Source organism: Pyrus communis, chromosome 9 (genome assembly GCF_041283825.1).
Source record: "Pyrus communis isolate YQ-2024b chromosome 9, ASM4128382v1, whole genome shotgun sequence".
Taxonomy (NCBI): Eukaryota; Viridiplantae; Streptophyta; class Magnoliopsida; order Rosales; family Rosaceae; genus Pyrus; species Pyrus communis.
Window position 1 is genome coordinate 1,568,868 of NC_142573.1, and position 17,944 is coordinate 1,586,811.

At 37.6% G+C, this 17,944-nt stretch overlaps 3 protein-coding genes across 4 annotated transcripts; 1 reads left to right on the top strand and 2 right to left on the bottom strand.

The window, feature by feature from the left end:
• Nucleotides 1–171: 171 nt before the first annotated feature.
• LOC137739165 (protease Do-like 1, chloroplastic) lies at nt 172–3,529 on the bottom strand. Its single transcript, XM_068478680.2, has 8 exons — nt 2,972–3,529; nt 2,607–2,729; nt 1,828–1,999; nt 1,436–1,473; nt 1,123–1,321; nt 869–1,021; nt 623–757; nt 172–482 (listed from the first exon to the last, which is right to left on the bottom strand). The coding sequence occupies exons 1-8, from the start codon at nt 3,421–3,423 to the stop codon at nt 405–407; spliced, it is 1,350 nt and encodes a 449-aa protein (XP_068334781.2). The 5' UTR covers nt 3,424–3,529; the 3' UTR covers nt 172–404.
• Nucleotides 3,530–4,177: 648 nt separating this feature from the next.
• Nucleotides 4,178–8,660, bottom strand: LOC137738673 (uncharacterized). Its single transcript, XM_088699652.1, has 14 exons — nt 8,521–8,660; nt 8,122–8,266; nt 7,965–8,032; nt 7,791–7,844; nt 7,586–7,669; nt 7,405–7,490; nt 6,996–7,076; nt 6,604–6,734; nt 6,354–6,395; nt 6,165–6,241; nt 5,941–6,094; nt 5,779–5,860; nt 4,941–5,013; nt 4,178–4,789 (listed from the first exon to the last, which is right to left on the bottom strand). The coding sequence occupies exons 1-14, from the start codon at nt 8,607–8,609 to the stop codon at nt 4,621–4,623; spliced, it is 1,335 nt and encodes a 444-aa protein (XP_088555778.1). The 5' UTR covers nt 8,610–8,660; the 3' UTR covers nt 4,178–4,620.
• Nucleotides 8,661–10,129: 1,469 nt separating this feature from the next.
• Nucleotides 10,130–14,249, top strand: LOC137740841 (L-aspartate oxidase 2-a, chloroplastic-like). Of its 2 annotated transcripts, none has more exons than XM_068480647.2 (8): nt 10,130–10,462; nt 10,977–11,131; nt 11,269–11,623; nt 11,728–11,970; nt 12,094–12,150; nt 12,304–12,384; nt 12,562–12,623; nt 12,987–14,249. In XM_068480647.2, the coding sequence occupies exons 2-8, from the start codon at nt 10,998–11,000 to the stop codon at nt 13,996–13,998; spliced, it is 1,944 nt and encodes a 647-aa protein (XP_068336748.2). In that variant the 5' UTR covers nt 10,130–10,462; nt 10,977–10,997; the 3' UTR covers nt 13,999–14,249. The 2 variants fall into 2 exon arrangements, with proteins under 2 accessions (XP_068336748.2, XP_088555776.1); XM_088699650.1 differs by having other exon boundaries at nt 10,327–10,462; nt 10,988–11,131.
• The last annotated feature ends 3,695 nt before the right edge of the window (nt 14,250–17,944 follow it).

The window sequence follows — 17,944 nt, forward strand, 5'->3', positions numbered from 1 at the left end:
ATTCATCATCGTCAACATATCAAATCCCAAAGCACGCCAGCCTTATCCATGAGAGATTTTTCAGTGTGCCTTATACACATACGTCCTATGTCATTATATAACCTGGAATTTGATGCTTTTACTAGTGCAGCCTCATACCCGAAGATAAACAAACCCGACCCATATACACATAAAAATAGTCTGCATCATAAACATGGAAGATTTAACTACAATATATCGACGGATAATTGTGTTAATTACAATAGTTTATGTACAGCAAGATCCTTCCTTCTAAACTATCAATACACAAGTAATGGCGAGATGTTCCCTTTTTCGGTTAACTGAGAACTCATTAGATCAAAGGTGATTCGTTCCCAATCTATAGGTACTGCATTTTAAATACGTATGCTGAACCATTCAACTGGTCATGTCTCGTCGGCCTTTGATTCAAGCACAACAGGGATTTTCTCCTTCTGATCACCGCGCAACACTTCCACAATCACCTGAGTTCGGAAGATCATAATGTTGAAATATTAAAAATACTTGAGAACAAATTTACCTTAGTTTGGCCAAAGGGAGAAAAGTGCGTTTGTGTTAGAATGGTTCCAAACAAGGGACGGTCTGATGTGATAAGAGAACATACCTGATCGCCCACTTTACACTGATCGAGAATTCTATACAAGTCGCTGCCATTGCTGACCTTTTTTGCATTCACAGATGTTATAATGTCACCCAATATGAGTCTACCATAGGCGTCGCGCTTGGTTGGTACCAGTCCCTGCAAAATGGAGGTTCATCAGCTCCAGTTTTGTCATTTTATCCAACAAAACGAAATGAGTTTCTGTAGCACATGAAACTTGGATTAGAAAAATAGGAAAGGAGAGAATACCGCTTTGCCAGCTGGACCGTTAGCTGGTGCGTCTAAGACAAGCACACCACTTAACCCCAACTGTTCAACAGATTGATCAGGTGCAAACTTAATCCCTAAAATAGGTCTCGTGACCTTCCCAAATTTGACCAATTGGTCAACAATACCATTTACCTGAACAGGTTAAGAATTTAAAATACAAGTCAGAAGGTTTATATCGAAGCATGTTAAAGAACGAATGTCAATGGAATGAACTTCATGTGATGTGTACTCACCGTGTCAACTGGAATTGAAAATCCAACACCGGATGATGCACCGTTTGGAGAATATATAGCTGTGTTTATCCCGATAAGGCTTCCTGTACTATCTAGAAGTGGCCCCCCACTATTACCAGGATTAATGGCAGCATCTATCTGTATAACATCTTGAATTGGACGGCCAGTAGCAGCAGAACTAATTTCTCTACGAAGCCCACTATAAATAGCAGAAAGAGTGCATCAGTGAAAGAGCGTAGAATGAGAATGAATGGAAAACAAGACCATTGTTGCCAATTCAGGCATGTCAATATCGAGTCCATGGAATTCGTACCTGATAACGCCAGTGGTAAGAGTATGATCAAGCCCAAACTGCAAAGTTACATAAAACAGAAATCAAATTGTCAGTTAGTTTAACCATATGCTTAAAGCCATAACGAAACCCTTCACACAATAGTGAGTGAATGATCATCCAATTATAAGCCCTGTTGCAAGAAAGAGATGTTCCTTCATAACCAAAAACAAAGGTCATTAAATGTACTAAAACTTGTTAAGCCTCCGTAAGCACAATCATGTTGATAGATGAGTAAAATTACTGCACCTAACCCATTATCTATCGATAATTGAACTAAATGAGTATAGTGATACATAACGATATTTCCATTGTATTTCAAAGAAAAGACAAGCATAATGCAGAAAACATGTTGAAAGTAAAGTAATACTTACAGGATTGCCGATAGCAAACACTTTCTGACCAACAAGCAAGTCTGCAGATTGACCAATTGGTATAGGCCTTAGTTTCTCTTTGGGAGCATCAACATGTAGAACAGCAACATCCTTGTCTTGGTCAAATCCAACAACCTTGGCATTAAAAGTTGACTGATCACCAAGCGTGACCCTGTAAATAAGTAGCAGTTTTTAGAATGCAAACCATGAGGAAAAGTACCATTAGCTGAATTTGCAACCAAAAGGTGTCCAATGCACGACTGGAGAAAAGTAAGTATACTGAAGACCGGCCCTTAAAAAGAGTGAGATGATGAAGGCGCTATCTAGAAAAGCAAATCAATTAATCAGACATACAGTGGACAAGATTCCATTGATGGCAAAAGTAGTTTCAACATAAATATGAAGGATTCGGAACGCAATGAACTAAAAGGGTCTCAAAAGTTCAAATGCAAGCCATTACATCTTTCTAATACCGGACTCTACAAACTCCATAATCTGGTAACATGATGCTTATGTTATGGGCTATCAAAGATACAACCCATAACGGGACCTAAGCTGCAAACTTCAGCAAAATTACAACAAGCTTATCAAAACTGAAGTAGGTCCAACAAGCTTATCAAACTTCGGTTAGCAATACATAGGATGCTTAGGCAAAGCAGAACCACATTAAAGCATCACACTGTTCTGATAATACAACCAAAGTAACAATTCCGAACCAAAACTTGATGCAACAAAGCAGCAATGCATTTCAACAAAGAAAGAATCAGAAACCAACTGACCTGAGATCAGAAGCGCCGCGAATCACGTGGTAATTGGTGACAACATTGCCGTTTTTATCCCACACGAAGCCTGATCCAGACCCCTGCGGCACCTCAAACACGTCCAAAGTAAACGCATCCTGCCTAAAACCCACAAACACCAATCACGCAAAAAATCCCAAAAATCACAAGTTAAACCGAAATAAAAAGTGCAGATATGGCGGCTAGAGCTATGTGCCCTCCACCCGAGTGCGAATCCCGCTCTCCGCAGTTGAGATTTATTTAAAGTAGGATATAGCTTGTATATAAAAACTAATAGAAATTGAAAATTTCCAAAAGTGGCCCAATTTTCAGCAAAATCCAAAAGGTTCAAACTTCAACAGTACCTGGCTGCAAGATTGGTGATGAAAACAACAGAGGGAGTGTTCTCTTGAAAGAGCTGAACCGTGGCGAGCTCATCGGACTGCAGCTTCCTCGGCGGAGTGACGACGAAAGCGGAGGCGGGATCCACATCGGCGATGAACAGGGAAAGCGACAGAGCCGCCGAAGCGCAAAGAATGAGCAGAGATTCGAGACCCGAGAAGAAGGGGTTCTTGGTGGCGAGCAGAAGCTTGTGGAGGCACGGGTGACAGTAGGACTTGTACGGCGGGATCAGAGACCGCTTCTGGGATTTGCGGTGGAGGGAGAGGATGGGGGAGGTTGAGGCTGCGGGTTTGGGGAGGGAAAAGGATTTGGAGAGAGGGAAAGAAAGGAACTTTCTGTTTGGGGAGCGAGAAAGTGGTGAGAAAGTTGGGGAGGAAGAGTGGAAGTGTGTGGAAATCAGTGAAGAAGCAGCCATCTGGTTATTTTCTCTTGGACAGCTGCTCCAGAAGCAGTGTCCGGTTTGATTCCTATTTGTTATTTATATCCAAGCAAATTATATAACGAACATTGTGGTGGATTGTCTTGTAATGAGGGTTAGTTGGGACTCAATGCAAGACTAATAAAGAGAGTGACTTACGCAAAATGAGTTATTATCATTGTAATGTTTAGATTCAATAATAAAATACTGAAAAGTTACTCGGTATTACGGTCTGGTGGTATTTTTCTTCACTTCGAAGTGAGAGGTCTTAGTTCGAATATCGTAGATGGCAAATTTGATATCAAATTAGGCTGCTTATTGTGTAGCTTTGTTGAACTCCCCATCTACTTAGTGTAAAAACATCGATGTACTAAAAAAAAAACAAATACTAAAAAATATTCAAGTATTTTCACATGATATTACATTATTGAACTAAAACGCCAGGGTAATCCTAAACCTAATTCATGCAAATTATTCTCCTGTTTACAAATGCTTCTAGACCAGCTAATAACGGTTTCTTACAACAAAAAATACTTGATCATATTTTGTGAAAATAAAATAAAATGTTTCCAGACCTTAGTGCTTGTGTAGAAGCAGTTGCCAGAAAAGCATTTGAACTTTTGATGTAAAAAAAATATTTTTAATAAAAACGCTTCTAATACATGTGTATAAGAGTATAAGTGTTTTCTACGTAAACAATCTGAAATGGCTGCAGGTACAATTGTAAACACTTTGTTTACGTACAACAATATTAGAAATTTAGTTATCTATTACACCTGTTTTAACAAACTTTCACACCATTTTCTTAACAAACTATTAGGACGTTTAAAATCCAATCCAATCCCAATCAATCGGTCTAATTACAGCGAATTTCGATGACTTCAACGGATTAGATTGAATCTCGAATTCAAAATCCAACATGATAACATATGATTAGTGTAAACCCCTGAATTATGAAACGCAATTACGGAACTAAAAACAATTGATCAGAGTCTCCCAAAAGGCAGCATGCATATTCACAAGACGCAGGAACCCGACCTCCTCCTTTATTTTCTTATAACCCCCCAAAGACAACAACAATTAAAGCCGCCTCTTCTACGAAAAATGCAGACGAGCTTCGACTCGAAGATTTTGAATGCTCCTCTAAGCATTTGATCAGTTCTTGAAAGGGAAATAGGTCAGAGAGAGGATGAGTTACAAGATTTTCCCCAGGGGTCTTAGTTCCTTTGGAATGCCGTCGAAATTTCCGGCATTTATATCTGACTGCAGCATCGGTCTTTTCCCTGCTTTCCAAACAATGCCTTCTGCCAGGTGCTCCTTGTTCGGTGTCAACATGACGAAATTTGGATCAGCTCTTTGATAACTGCAAAATGGTTAAAATGATGCATTCTGCATGAGACGAGTTCATACATCTTCGGGATGAAATGACCATTGACCATGTATACATGATTTAGAATATGAGAGCTCATCTAACTACGGAAAAGAAAAAGAAGGGCAGAAACAAATGAATGAACCTGGCTTGTCTAAGATTCTCCACGCGAAGGCCAAAGCCATAACCTGTCTCCCCAACAATGTGATTTCTCGTAGCTGCAAAACACAAATGTATCAGTTTGTTGTACTCCATCCAATATTTCGACACACTCACACTCAAATGCAAAGCAAGATTTAACAAAATCAAAGCAATGCTACTGTCATTCAGGTCGAAATCCAAGACGACATATAGAAATACAGGTTTAATGATCCTTCATATTGCAGAAGGGATCTAGTTACACATGTAGCATATGTTTTAATGAGCCATTTGTTGGAAGTTCAAATAAAAACTTGATGTCACTGTTTATGTGCTGCTAGATGTCAATGTTTCTGTACTGGCCAAAAGCAGAGTGTGACAGCCTTCTGTAATGGCCGAAAGCAGTGCGTGTGTGCAAAAGTCTAAAGGTGTGTGTGAAAGTCTAAAGGTGTGTGTGAAAGTCTAAAGATGTGTGTGAAAATCTAAAGGTGTGTGCGTAAAGACTTTTGAACACTTATGTTTTACGTTGTCTTGTAAAATCTCTATAATAGAGATAGGTGCATGTCCATTCAATTCCATTCCCATTTTCGGCAATAGGGTTGAAACGTTTTTAATATATCAAGTGCATGTTTTGTCAAGAAACTTGCTGCTTCCTTCTTTTCTTTTGTCTAACTTCATAAAGAGAGTGAAAGTGAGAGGTGTGATAAAGTTAGAAAACTTATCACCCACATATTTTGGTATTGAGTTGGTAAACTTTGAATACCAAGACCATTCAGTTAAGTTTATAATTAGGTCAGAACAGTTAGTCTGATGCAGACTCATGAAAATCTACCAATTAGAGATACCTGAAACGCTGAATGTGAAAGAAGGTTTCCACCAGGATTTAAATGCCAATGCTATCGATGAGCTGAGAGGGCCCACCTTTCCCTGCATGGATAAAGAATAAGTGTTCCATGAACATGATATGATCCGATATTGCAAGTACAAGATTGCATCAAATGCGCTACCTTGAGCATGAAGTTCTTATTGGCTTGCCAGGATGCAGCTACTTGAAAGGTGGAATCTTGGACATTAGGTCCATTGCTCGATTTAGGTACATCGCTTGATTCTGGAACATCGTTTGATTCTGGTACATCGCTTGATGATTTGATATCACCAACCCTAAAATAGCATCACCGTATAATCAATTATCACCAAACTTGTTGCATATTACATAAGTTCAATTATTTACCTTGTCTGCAATTCAAAGCCAAAATCTATATAATTCGTAATTCCAACTACTTCATTTTCTTCGAGGGGGTTTTTCACCTGTTCAGTTAAAGCAGTTCAATGCTTATTAGTAAGGAAAACTAATTCAAAAATAAAAAATAATTTAAAAGAAATTTTCTGTATCATATAACAAACTGGGGATAGACAATACCCGTCTTTGGACCACCACGTGTTGATAGAATGAGGCAATGAACTGCAGTACAAAAGTTCGTGTTTGAGATCCACAACAAGTTGTATAACATTCTATCAAGTATCCAGCACTGGGAGAAAACCATGCATAGATAAACTAATTTACTTCAACAATTATAGGTAATCGAAAAACTATTGAATGTCAGATAAAACACTCGAGACTTGGAATCAATTAAACTTCACAAATTTTACCAAAACTAAACGAAACAAACCTGAGAACTTCTTGATAACTCCAGACCAAAATTGAATGATGGACTCAAAGGGCTGCTCGATCCCACTCCATAACCAATTGCAGCACTCCAATTCTTTAAATTTTTGTAGTTTTGAGTATCTTTACTCCCATCTAAAAACAATTAAAACAAGATAATAATTTGAAATAAAATTGTACCAATATCCTAATCTGAATTTATAGAGAACAGCTCATACCAATGTAAACAAGAACTACAAACTAGAAAGTAACAAGGGAAATTGGTTCTTTAAGTATCTTGCACTATAGATGATGACATTCTTGAGTGAAATTTTTCTACTCCGTGGAAAAAAAAACATCTCTCAGTCTGAAGAACCACATTCAGTCCAGTAATGTTAAGGCATCTGAGTGACTTACATTCAGGCTCATACTGCACCCCAGCTGTTAGTCTTCCCATCTTGCTCACCAACCATGCCCTTCTTGGACAATCATCTTTCACTGCATAAACAGATAATTACATTAAATGCGCCTTGTAAGTTCAGGTAGAAAGATGACCCCAAAGTTATTTTCCCTTCCAATATTCAAATCATTCAAAAGGGCAATCTTAAGTTACAGATCAGCCAAACATGAGTTTATCCAGCAACATTTCAAAAAAAAAAAAATCCCAGTTTATATTGGGGGCGTTGATAACTTACGAGATAAGTTCACTAGCTGTGGCATGATATAGATATAAATAAACTGAATGTTCAGGTCCACAACATAGGTATCAGTTATGTATGACTCATATAGCAAGAATACTGAAAGAACTGAAATCGAGGTTACATACAGGAGAAGGGCATGACAGTGGCTCCAATTGACAAGTTTGACGAGCCATATCTCAATCCCATAACACCAAAGTCTTCAGAAGTTATTCTGCAAGAGTAACGAGCTCTGTCAACATTTTACATTTCATGTGTACACGCACCAACTATTTCTACTCGGAGGTTTTGGTTTTCCATACGACACACCTTTTTTTCAGCAACATTGGGAAAATTCCAAACGCTCCCAGTCCATATCTAGGGTAGTAAGCACAGGCCCTCATCTGCAAAACCCTGAAGTGAGAGAAAATATGTGAATAGGCTTACAAATATAGTCATGTTTCTGAACACAAAAACATGACAAAACCAAAAGAAAAAGACAACAAACTCTTTTGATTCAGAGAGATGTCCTTACGGATCAGTGTTCGATACAAAGAGGTCCATGAATGTGTGAGGATCATCAACATCACTGCTCAATCAAACAAATACGAAGAAATTGTCATGGTTACCACATTTACGTCCAAGATATCGCGCATAAAACACAATTCATGTACAAGTACAATGGGAATCTGAATCTACTTCAACGTACCTTTGCCAGCGAAAAAATGCATTTCCAACTATATTCTCCTCGGGTTTGTGATCGAGCGGTCCTGAAACCTAAACATATTAAGGAAACAAAAAAGCGAAGATATTTCCCCGCGCCATCAAATCATCAACTTTCTAAAAATCAAGATGATGAAGGATACGGTTGCAACCAAATCGACGTGAGGATCGTCGATGGGCTTCAGCATGATCATTGTGCTGAAATGACGAGCTTGTTCAAAGTAATCGTCAAACAGACATTTCAGAGCAAGTTTCCCAAACAACAAGTCATACGACGACTCCAACATCCTGCATCAAAATTATTCACAAAAATTCCAAAAAAAAAAAAAAAAAATCAATAAAATAATCAAAAACGCATTCAACGACGATTTGATTGCTGCAGATAATCAAACGCTGGCCAATTTTAACAAGGAGTGGCAGCACGATCACAGTAAGCAGTGACGACCTCAAACGTTACAGCATTCAGAGAAATAGAGTAAAAAATTGAGCGAACAATAATGCGATGGGGAGAGGACCGTAGGGAGGCGGGAGTTAGGGCAAACCTGGTGCGGGCGGCGAGCGGAGGGTAGTCGAAGAGCGGCGGGACGAGCACCATGGGCGGCGGTGGTTCCTTGTCCAGCAAGTTCCCCATCTCTGCGTCCTCCGGCAGCTGCCGATGTTAAAAATAAAAAGAAATAAAAATAAAAATATGAAACCGCGCCCGCGTAAATCTGCACTCCAGACTGCAGAGGCCTAGGCCCAAATGTCGATGACCGGTTCAACGCTACTGATTGCGTGGCAGGTCCAGGTGGCACCCTCAACTCTCAAGTGGGCCAATCACTTGAAAGCCCAATGCTCACTTTTCCATTTGTTTGGGCTCTAATGAAAGCCCAGACTCTAAAACTAAATAAAAAAAAAAGAGAAATTAGAGTAATGATCCTTGAATTATTACTGAACTGTAACTTTGGTTTCTGAATTAAATATTCGTTGGATTTGGTTCTCGAATTTTCCATGAAATTTTTTGTTAACATGCTTACATGTCAAACACATGGGACACGCAATTGTATCATTGACTTCCGCATGGCTTAAAAACCCAAAAAATAAAAAATCAAACATAAAAGAGTACAAAGGAAAAATACTTTAAAAAATGAAGAGAAACTCGAACTTAAATGCATAAATACGACACAATGCTCTCACAAACTGACTTAACTTACATACACATGTCAACATAAATGAGAAGACGCCACCCACCCAATTGGGTATTTTGCACTTTTTTCAAGATTATGCTCTAGTAAGAGAAACTCGAACTTAAATACATTAAAACGACACAGTGCTCTTACAAACCGACTTAACTCACATACACATGTCAGCATAAATGAGAAGACCCCACCCACCCAATTGGGTATTTTGCACTTTTTTCAAGATTATGCTCTAGTAAGAGAAACTTGAACTTAAATGCATAAAAAATGATACAATAATCTCACAAACCGACTTAACTCACATACACATGTCAATGTAAATGAGAAGACCTCACCCACCCAATTGGGTATTTTGCACTTTTTTCAAGAATATGCTCTAGCGACTCAAAATTCTCATGAATTTACCAAGAACCTCTATTCTTTCCTAAATGCCCTTTTGACTAAACCTTAGGCCTCAAGTTGACCAACTGGCTCCTCAGCTTTTGGATGGACAACACCACCATGTGCTATCATTACCCAAGTTTTTTAGTGAAAAGTAATTTCCGTACACTCAAAATTTGTTTACTTACTACAACGAGAGAATGGAAATTCATATAACTTAAAAATAAAAGTAAAAAAAACGTAAGCAAAGCAATTGAACATTCGTAAAATCACTTAGAACTACGGTTTAGTATTATTTTCTTTACTTGTAATTGAAATGTCATAGGTCTGAATATCGTACATGGCATATGAACTTATGAAGTGGTATTTGAACTCAAATACTAAGAAGTGAACACATTTCATAACAATCCGGCCTAGCCTATAATTACAATTTTGGTCGAAACTTACAATAAAATTAAGATAAAATTATACACATAACTTCGGGAGTGAAGTAATTATTCTTAACCACTTAACCTGCTTTATGATTAATTGTGCATGCTAAGAATCACCTAACTCTAACAGTTAATAAGAGGACAAAAAACAATTAACAGTCGAGGACAAAAAAACAAAAAAATAGTAGAAAAAAGGAGAGGCGTAAGGAAAGTATGGCGCGAAGTTCCACGATGCTTCTCTAGCTGCAAAAAAATAAATAAAGCTTCAACCTTTGGGCACGGCGGTCGTCTACCGAATGTCGGGATTCTTTCCACTTTCTTTCTTCCAAATTTCCGTTCGCCAAAATCTCATATATGTTTGCTTTACACACACACACACACACACACACATATTTCTCTCCTCTCCTCATTGGGTTTATAGGTTCATCCATTGAAAACCAGCAACGCCCAGAATCAGAAACGAGTGGCTGAAATACTTGGTCAGAACAATCTCTGTAAGTATGCAGCTCAACTGTTTGATTCAATGCCTTCAATGGGTTCTTTAATTTTCGGTGGATTTATTTTTGTATGAAATTTTAAACTTTTTGGTGGGTTTTTGAATTTGGGTTTTGTTATGTTTTCAGTTACTTGTGCATAATCCATATGTTTTGTTTCTTTTCTTTTATTGCACTTCGTTTTTCTACTTATTTTTGGATAGATACCAAATGGGATGTAAAAAGTTTCAACCTGGGTGATGTTCTGTTATTCTCTTTTAAATCTTTTCTGATGAATCTGTAGATTTTCGTGTGTGGAAAAGTTAAGAAACATCGCAAGGGCTTATAAGGAGTTGGGTCATTCTCCCAATGGCGAACTGGTTTTGAGATTGGAACCTCATTTTCGTAACTTCGGGCATCTATGATAATCAGAACGTGTCATTGTGTTGTGTGTGATTTTTCTTGTATTCATTAATTCAACAGCATGCAGATTCCTAGTTAAGATTGCTAATATGGTTTTCGTCCCTTAATCTAGTAAACCCACAGGAGGATTGCAATGGCAACTTGTATACCCGCCGGAAGTGGCAGACTCCACTGTAGAGCGAGAGACATCAAGGGACAAGGTTGTAGAAGGACTTCTTGGATTGCCAGTGTTGCATTTAGTGGATGCAAACATAAGGACTTTTCATGGTAATTTGGTTACTGCCTTGATCCTGTTTCTAAATATAAGTCTTTTGCTTCACTTTGAAGTTGTTGGAACTGCTCTTCCGCCATCTAGATTTTGATTGTCTAAAGCCATGCTTACAGTTTTGCCCTCATTTTTCCAGGTCACACGGGGTGTCAAAGTTCTTGCAGATCCAAAGATGTAACTTTTCCCCATCTCCAATTAACGAGAACTCAAAGACCTTAAGAACGGTCACTTCATCGAGCTTGAGAGATGACTCCACCAAGTTTTTTGATTTTGCTGTCATTGGTAGTGGAGTTGCTGGGCTCCGCTATGCCCTTGAAGTGGCAAAACATGGATCTGTAGCCGTGATTACCAAGGCTGAACCTCATGAGAGCAACACAAACTACGCTCAAGGTGGTGTTAGTGCTGTTCTTTCCCTATCAGATTCTGTGGAGAGTCATGTCCAGGACACCATTGTAGCAGGGGCTTATCTCTGTGACGAGGAGACTGTCAGAGTATGTTATAGAACTAATAAGTTTTAGATAATAATTGATTGTTGTCAGTAGGTGTGTGTATGTACTTGTTCGTGCTTTTTTCTTAGGTTTGATATTTTGTCCAGGTTGTGTGTACAGAAGGACCTGAAAGAATTAGAGAATTAATTGCAATGGGGGCATCCTTTGATCACGGGGAGGATGGAAACTTGCACCTAGCAAGAGAGGGAGGTCACTCTCATCACAGGATTGTTCATGCTGCTGATATGACTGGAAGGGAGATTGAAAGGGCACTGTTGGAGGCCGTTCTTAAGGATCCTAAGATCTTCATGTTTGAACACCATCTTGCGATAGATTTGCTAACTTGTCAGGTTTACTTTTTTCTAATGTTTTGTTTGTATGAAAGTCTGATTGGATATTGGTTAACTAATTGATGGAATTCTGTGAATGCTTCTCCCTTTTTGCTAACAGAAAGATGATCTCTGGCAATGCAGGAGGGTTCTGATACAGTTTGTCTTGGCGTTGACACTTTAAATTCAGAAACACGAGAGGTGATTATAATTCACCACATATTAGTTTTAGAGGGCAATAGTTTGCTAAAAGATATCTATACAATCATCATCATCTCATCTTCCTTGCCTTTTTCGCTAATGGAAACATATTTCCTTATTTAAGTTCTAACTTGCCTTATTTTGTACTTTCAGGTGATACGGTTTATCTCAAAGGTGACTTTACTTGCGTCAGGTGGGGCTGGACAAATCTATCCGACAACTACAAATCCTCCGGTACCGCCGTACCTCATGTTTTGAAGTGCCCCTGTAATTGTTGTTTCCTTATATCGTACAATAAGATGCAATTGCTTATCTAAGTATTAAGAGATGGAAAATTATGGTCAGAGAGTTATGACCTCTTTTAACATAAGTATAATGGTCGGTCTGATTGTTCTTGATTGTATCTTGTAGGTAGCCACAGGGGATGGAATTGCTATGGCCCATCGAGCTCAAGCTGTGATTTCCAACATGGAGTAAGTAAACATCTATCACTTCTTTGAAATATTTTTGGGAGAAAATACTGTATTGCTTCAAATGTTGAGTAATCAATGAGTAGTACTAATATGGGTATAATGATCATGTGAGACAATCGAAAGGTCATTCCGAAGATTTGAATAAGACCTTTACGCTTGATTTCACAACATTTCACCTGACAAGGTTTTCTTCCACAATTGACTAAACATAACGCTGTGCCGTCGCCCAGATTGGAAATTAGTTTTCGAATGGTCTTCCACGGGCGAAAGCAATGTTTAAGCTACATGGTTGTTAAGTGTTAAGTTATAGACTTTTGAGATTGTTAGCTAACACCCGTTTTATGGTTCTGGTTTTCTCTACAGATTTGTTCAGTTCCATCCAACGGCCTTAGCTGACGAGGGCCTTCCCATCCAACCTACCAAGGCTCGAGAAAATGCATTTCTCATTACTGAAGCTGTCAGGGGTGATGGAGGCATACTGTACAATTTAGACATGGAAAGGTTCATGCCACTCTATGATGAACGAGCAGAACTTGCTCCGAGGGATGTGGTGGCAAGATGCATAGATGACCAGCTTAAAAAGCGAAATGAGAAGTACGTGCTACTTGACATAAGTCACAAGCCCAGAGAAAAAATTCTCTCACACTTCCCCAACATAGCAGCCGAGTGCCTTAAGTATGGCTTGGACATAACTCGCCAGCCAATTCCTGTTGTTCCTGCTGCTCACTATATGTGTGGGGGAGTCCGTACTGGACTCCAGGGAGAGACAAATGTGCAGGGCCTGTACGTGGCAGGTGAAGTTGCTTGCACAGGATTGCATGGAGCCAACCGTCTTGCTAGTAACTCATTGCTTGAAGCACTAGTTTTCGCACGAAGAGCAGTCCAGCCCTCAATTGAACACATGAGGTGCTCTAGCCTCGACTTCAGCACTTCAAATTGGTGGGCCAGACCAGTCGTGCCCGTCTCACTCGAGAGCAATGCCATCGAAAAAATTTTGGCAATGACAAGGGAAGTAAGAAAAGAAGTGCAATCGATCATGTGGAAGTATGTTGGAATTGTACGTTCTACAACAAGGCTTGAAACAGCAAAGCAAAAGATTTGTGCTCTGGAGGATAAATGGGAGGACTACTTATTTCAGATGGGATGGGAACCCACAATGGTGGGGCTCGAGGCTTGCGAAATGAGAAACTTCTTCTGTTGTGCAAAACTGGTGGTGAGCAGCGCCCTTGCTAGGCATGAGAGCCGCGGACTTCACTATACCATCGATTTTCCTGATCTTGAGGAGAGCAAGAGGCTTCCAACAGTTATACTCCCTTCTTCATCCATGCGAAGTTCATGGAGTTCGCGTCAACTACACCAGCTGCCATTGTGTTAGGAAGTGCAACTTTTTCGGCATCTGTTGAAATCATAGGGTTCTCAAGTTTTAGCTTCCCTTCCAGAACCGTTTTGGCTAGGATTGAAGCATCCGAAATTCAAGCAGCATCTGTGAAAGCCGCACCAGGTAGCACCATTTTAGCTTTTGGTTTCTGATTCCTTTTTACCTTCTATACTAAGATTCTTTGTTTCAAATAAAAGAAAGAAAACTTCATCAAAATATTAATGAAATAGTTTACAATTCAATTTGAATGAATATTTGCTGATCGATGAACAGTAAAAATGTAAATTTATCAACTGCAATCAGCATTCAGCTGAGAAAGTCAACTTTTTGTTTCAAATTTTTTCCGAAGTTTCCATTTTTTTCCCTCTGAACTTCTTCCCTCCAAATCCTTCAGAGAGAGAGAGGGCCAAAAACAAAAAGGAAATGTTATTTAGCACTCAAAAATTAGCATTTTGCAAGTTGACTCATTCGAGTGAAATATAGAGTGAAACGAGTGAGTACCACATGATGAACACATGAACTTGAATGGTTATGGATAAATATTCTTAATCACTCGCATTCGAAATTGATTTTTTTTAACAAAAATAGTTCATAAAATTGACATAACTTATTTATTTGATCTTAGAAAAAGAAAATCGATAGAAATGATCTTTGGACAGGACCGGCCCAGGTTCAGTCCGGGGCTCAAAAAAATTAGAGGCATCAAAATTATTGGGGTGATATATTGACGTATGTTTTTATGTGAGGATAAATTATAAAATTTGGTTTACCAGAAACGTTCACTAAATTGGCAAGGGAATTAGGCAGTGTCTAGGCGCCCGACTCGGCGGGCTAGGCGGCCTCGACGGCAAACTTGGCAGGTCTGTGAAAAAAACTATATACATCTCGCAGCTTCACTCATCGCGTAAAAGAGAACGCGACGACAAAAAATTTGGAGAAAGATAGAGCAATAGAGCGAGAGAGCGAGAGAGACGTTTAGAAGCAATTAGAAAAACAGATCTACAATTGCAGGAAGAGAATGAGAAATTGACATGGACTGGACACTTGGGAAGTTGGGATTTCTTCTATGCGCCCGAGGAATTCGACCTGCCACAACCAGGTTTTGAGAAATTATACAGAGGAAGAAGAAGATAAGGAACTAGGCGGAGCAATCGAAGAAGGGGAGGAAAAGAAACAGAGAGAATCCAAAATAAAGGTCTTCATGGTTTCCAAGGCGTCAATGACCATCCCCTCTAATTGACCGGTTTCCACTACTTTCCCCTATTAATTATCCACTCTCCACTGTTATAAATTATAATCACCCACTACTCACTTATAATTTATAATAAAAGAAAATAAAAAATAATTACTCACTCTTCACTATTAAATAAATATGTTATATAATATATTAGGAATAGTATTTTATTATATTTGGTATTTCTAAGACCCTCATATTATTATACTTAAAACTCCTACATTACATATATATACTTTTAAAAATAATGCATTATTTAATGTTTATGTATATATTACATAGTAAGTTTACATGAAATGTTTATGTATTATTATATTTGGACTTATTGAATACTCTTTTTGTATTTTATCATTCTTTTATTATTTTATCTATGAATTTCATACAAGTATAATTTTTTTGTAAGTGTCAATATGCACTTATTTACAAGATATACAAGAAATTTACCTAAATCCGCCTAGCTCGCCTGGACCCCTAGGCGGCTAGGTGCTAGCCCGCCACCCGACTAGCGCCTAGCGTTTTTTAGAACCTTGAGAAATTTAACTAGAACGGGTTGTTTTGTTGTTTAAAATCAATGAAGAGGTCTTAGGTTCAAAACACCATGTCTGCTTATTTACATTCCAATTTTTACAAATTTCTTTTTCATAACAGTATAAATTTATAAAAATTGGCTAAATGTTCAAGAAGTTTAATTAGAAGCCATGGTTTTTGTTGTTTAAAATTAACAAGAGGTCCAAGGTTCGAAATGCTATGTGCATGTTTATTGTTTTCAATTTTTACAAATTTTTGTTTGGTTGTTAATTTATTTACTAGCTAGTAACTATGTGGGTTGCTATTTTTAAATATCCGTTCCAATTTAAGTCTAATCTTCAACAAAAAGTAACACGTAGACTAAATTTTTAGACCAAATTTGCAAATAATATTACGTGTCATCAAAATGTTTAATTTAGTGTTCATTCATCACTTATACATATCCTTAAAGACTCGAAAAACATTATTATTTTTTTAGTCTTATATTGACGAGGTTAGTAAATAAGAAAAAATACATCACGATTTATACAAAAACACTTTAAAAGTTTAGATGGAAAACAAAACTCATAATCTATCTACTTGTAAGCCCAAAGTTTTTTGGTTTCCTTCTCTCGATACAAAATAAATTAGTTATTCCGTGTTTCTAAATTATTGAGTTTGAATTGTTTTTCTAAATATAATTTTATCGATGTCTTACTTGTGAAAACAAATAATTTTTTTATATGAAGTGAGTGCACATTTTTTTACGTTGCCCGGGCCTCAAAAATCTCTGGACCAGCCATGTCTCTAAGTTTGTCTATCATAAATCATTTTTGTCATTTCATGGAAATTTTGTCAATATCCTCATTAAGTGAAGGAATTGGTTTGACAAAAATACTCATATGGTCGTTCACGTAATAGTTTAACGAGGATATTGGCAAATTTCACATGAATTGACCAAAATGATTTTACGGTAGATAAATTTAGAACCACTTATATTGATTTTCATTGTCAAAATTCAAAATTAAGAGTTATGTCAGTCTCTGATAACCATTTTGACTTGAAAAATCTTAAACATCCTTGCTGGAAAGAAAAATTACATTACCCATCCACATGTGGACAAATTCAATATATGTAGTGATAAATATGGTGCACCATGACGTCACTCTTATCTTCTTTTAGTAAAAAACCAACTTTATGGCAAGAGGGTCCAACTTGCTACAAACAAACATGTTTTGGTCCGTCCATGAAGAATATCTTCCATGCAATCCAATATGATGACGTACTTTCACGCGTAAAAGCTAAAAATTATGTCGATAAGTGATTAATTGGGATGCCGTTATAATAATATTTAAATAATTCAAAGTTAAAAACTATAACGGTGGATGATAAATTTTTTTTTTTTGATACAACAAGATATTTACACTAAAGGATGAGAGATTTGGATTAAGCCATACAACCAGTCAACCATAAAAAAATTGGTATCGAACTCTTAAATTCAAACCTAAGACGTTTTCACTTATAAGTGGATAGTTCTAGCACTAGATCATATTACTATATGAATATGGTTATCATACATTCAAAAGATAATGATATTTACGAGTAGTACTAAAGCCTAAAGGCTCCGAGCCTCCAAACTATTATCAAAACAATAATGCTATTTTGATGTTCAAAACTAACATACTTGCTGACTTTCTATAATAGAGGTGGGCTCTACCAGTATAAGTGGGATCTACCTGCATTAAAAAGTATTAGTGTCAGTTTTGGTATATATAAATCACATTACTCGATACTAACTAATATTAGAGTATATCGTTAATTCTCTTGTGCGTCATTCTAAAACTCATGTATTTGATTTTGACTTCAATAGTTAAGCTTACTAAGTAATTCGATTTTTAAAATAATCTTCACTGTTTGAAGTTTAAAGTCAATCTTCTTCATTCATTTGCTAAACTACTTAGGACTCCAAGACTATTGAAAAAAAATAAAATACATTTATTTTGTCATCTCATATGTCACATCACTTAGAATAAGTGTGGTTTACACTCGCTGACATTTGAGATCAGACTTGGGTGGCACGTCGAAATTACTTTTGGCTTTTTGGCTTACATTTACTAGTTGCACGAATGTAAATAGTACGAGTATCGTTAGCCGCCGCTGCATACATTTCGCTGAAATCTTGTATCTTGACATCTTGACAGA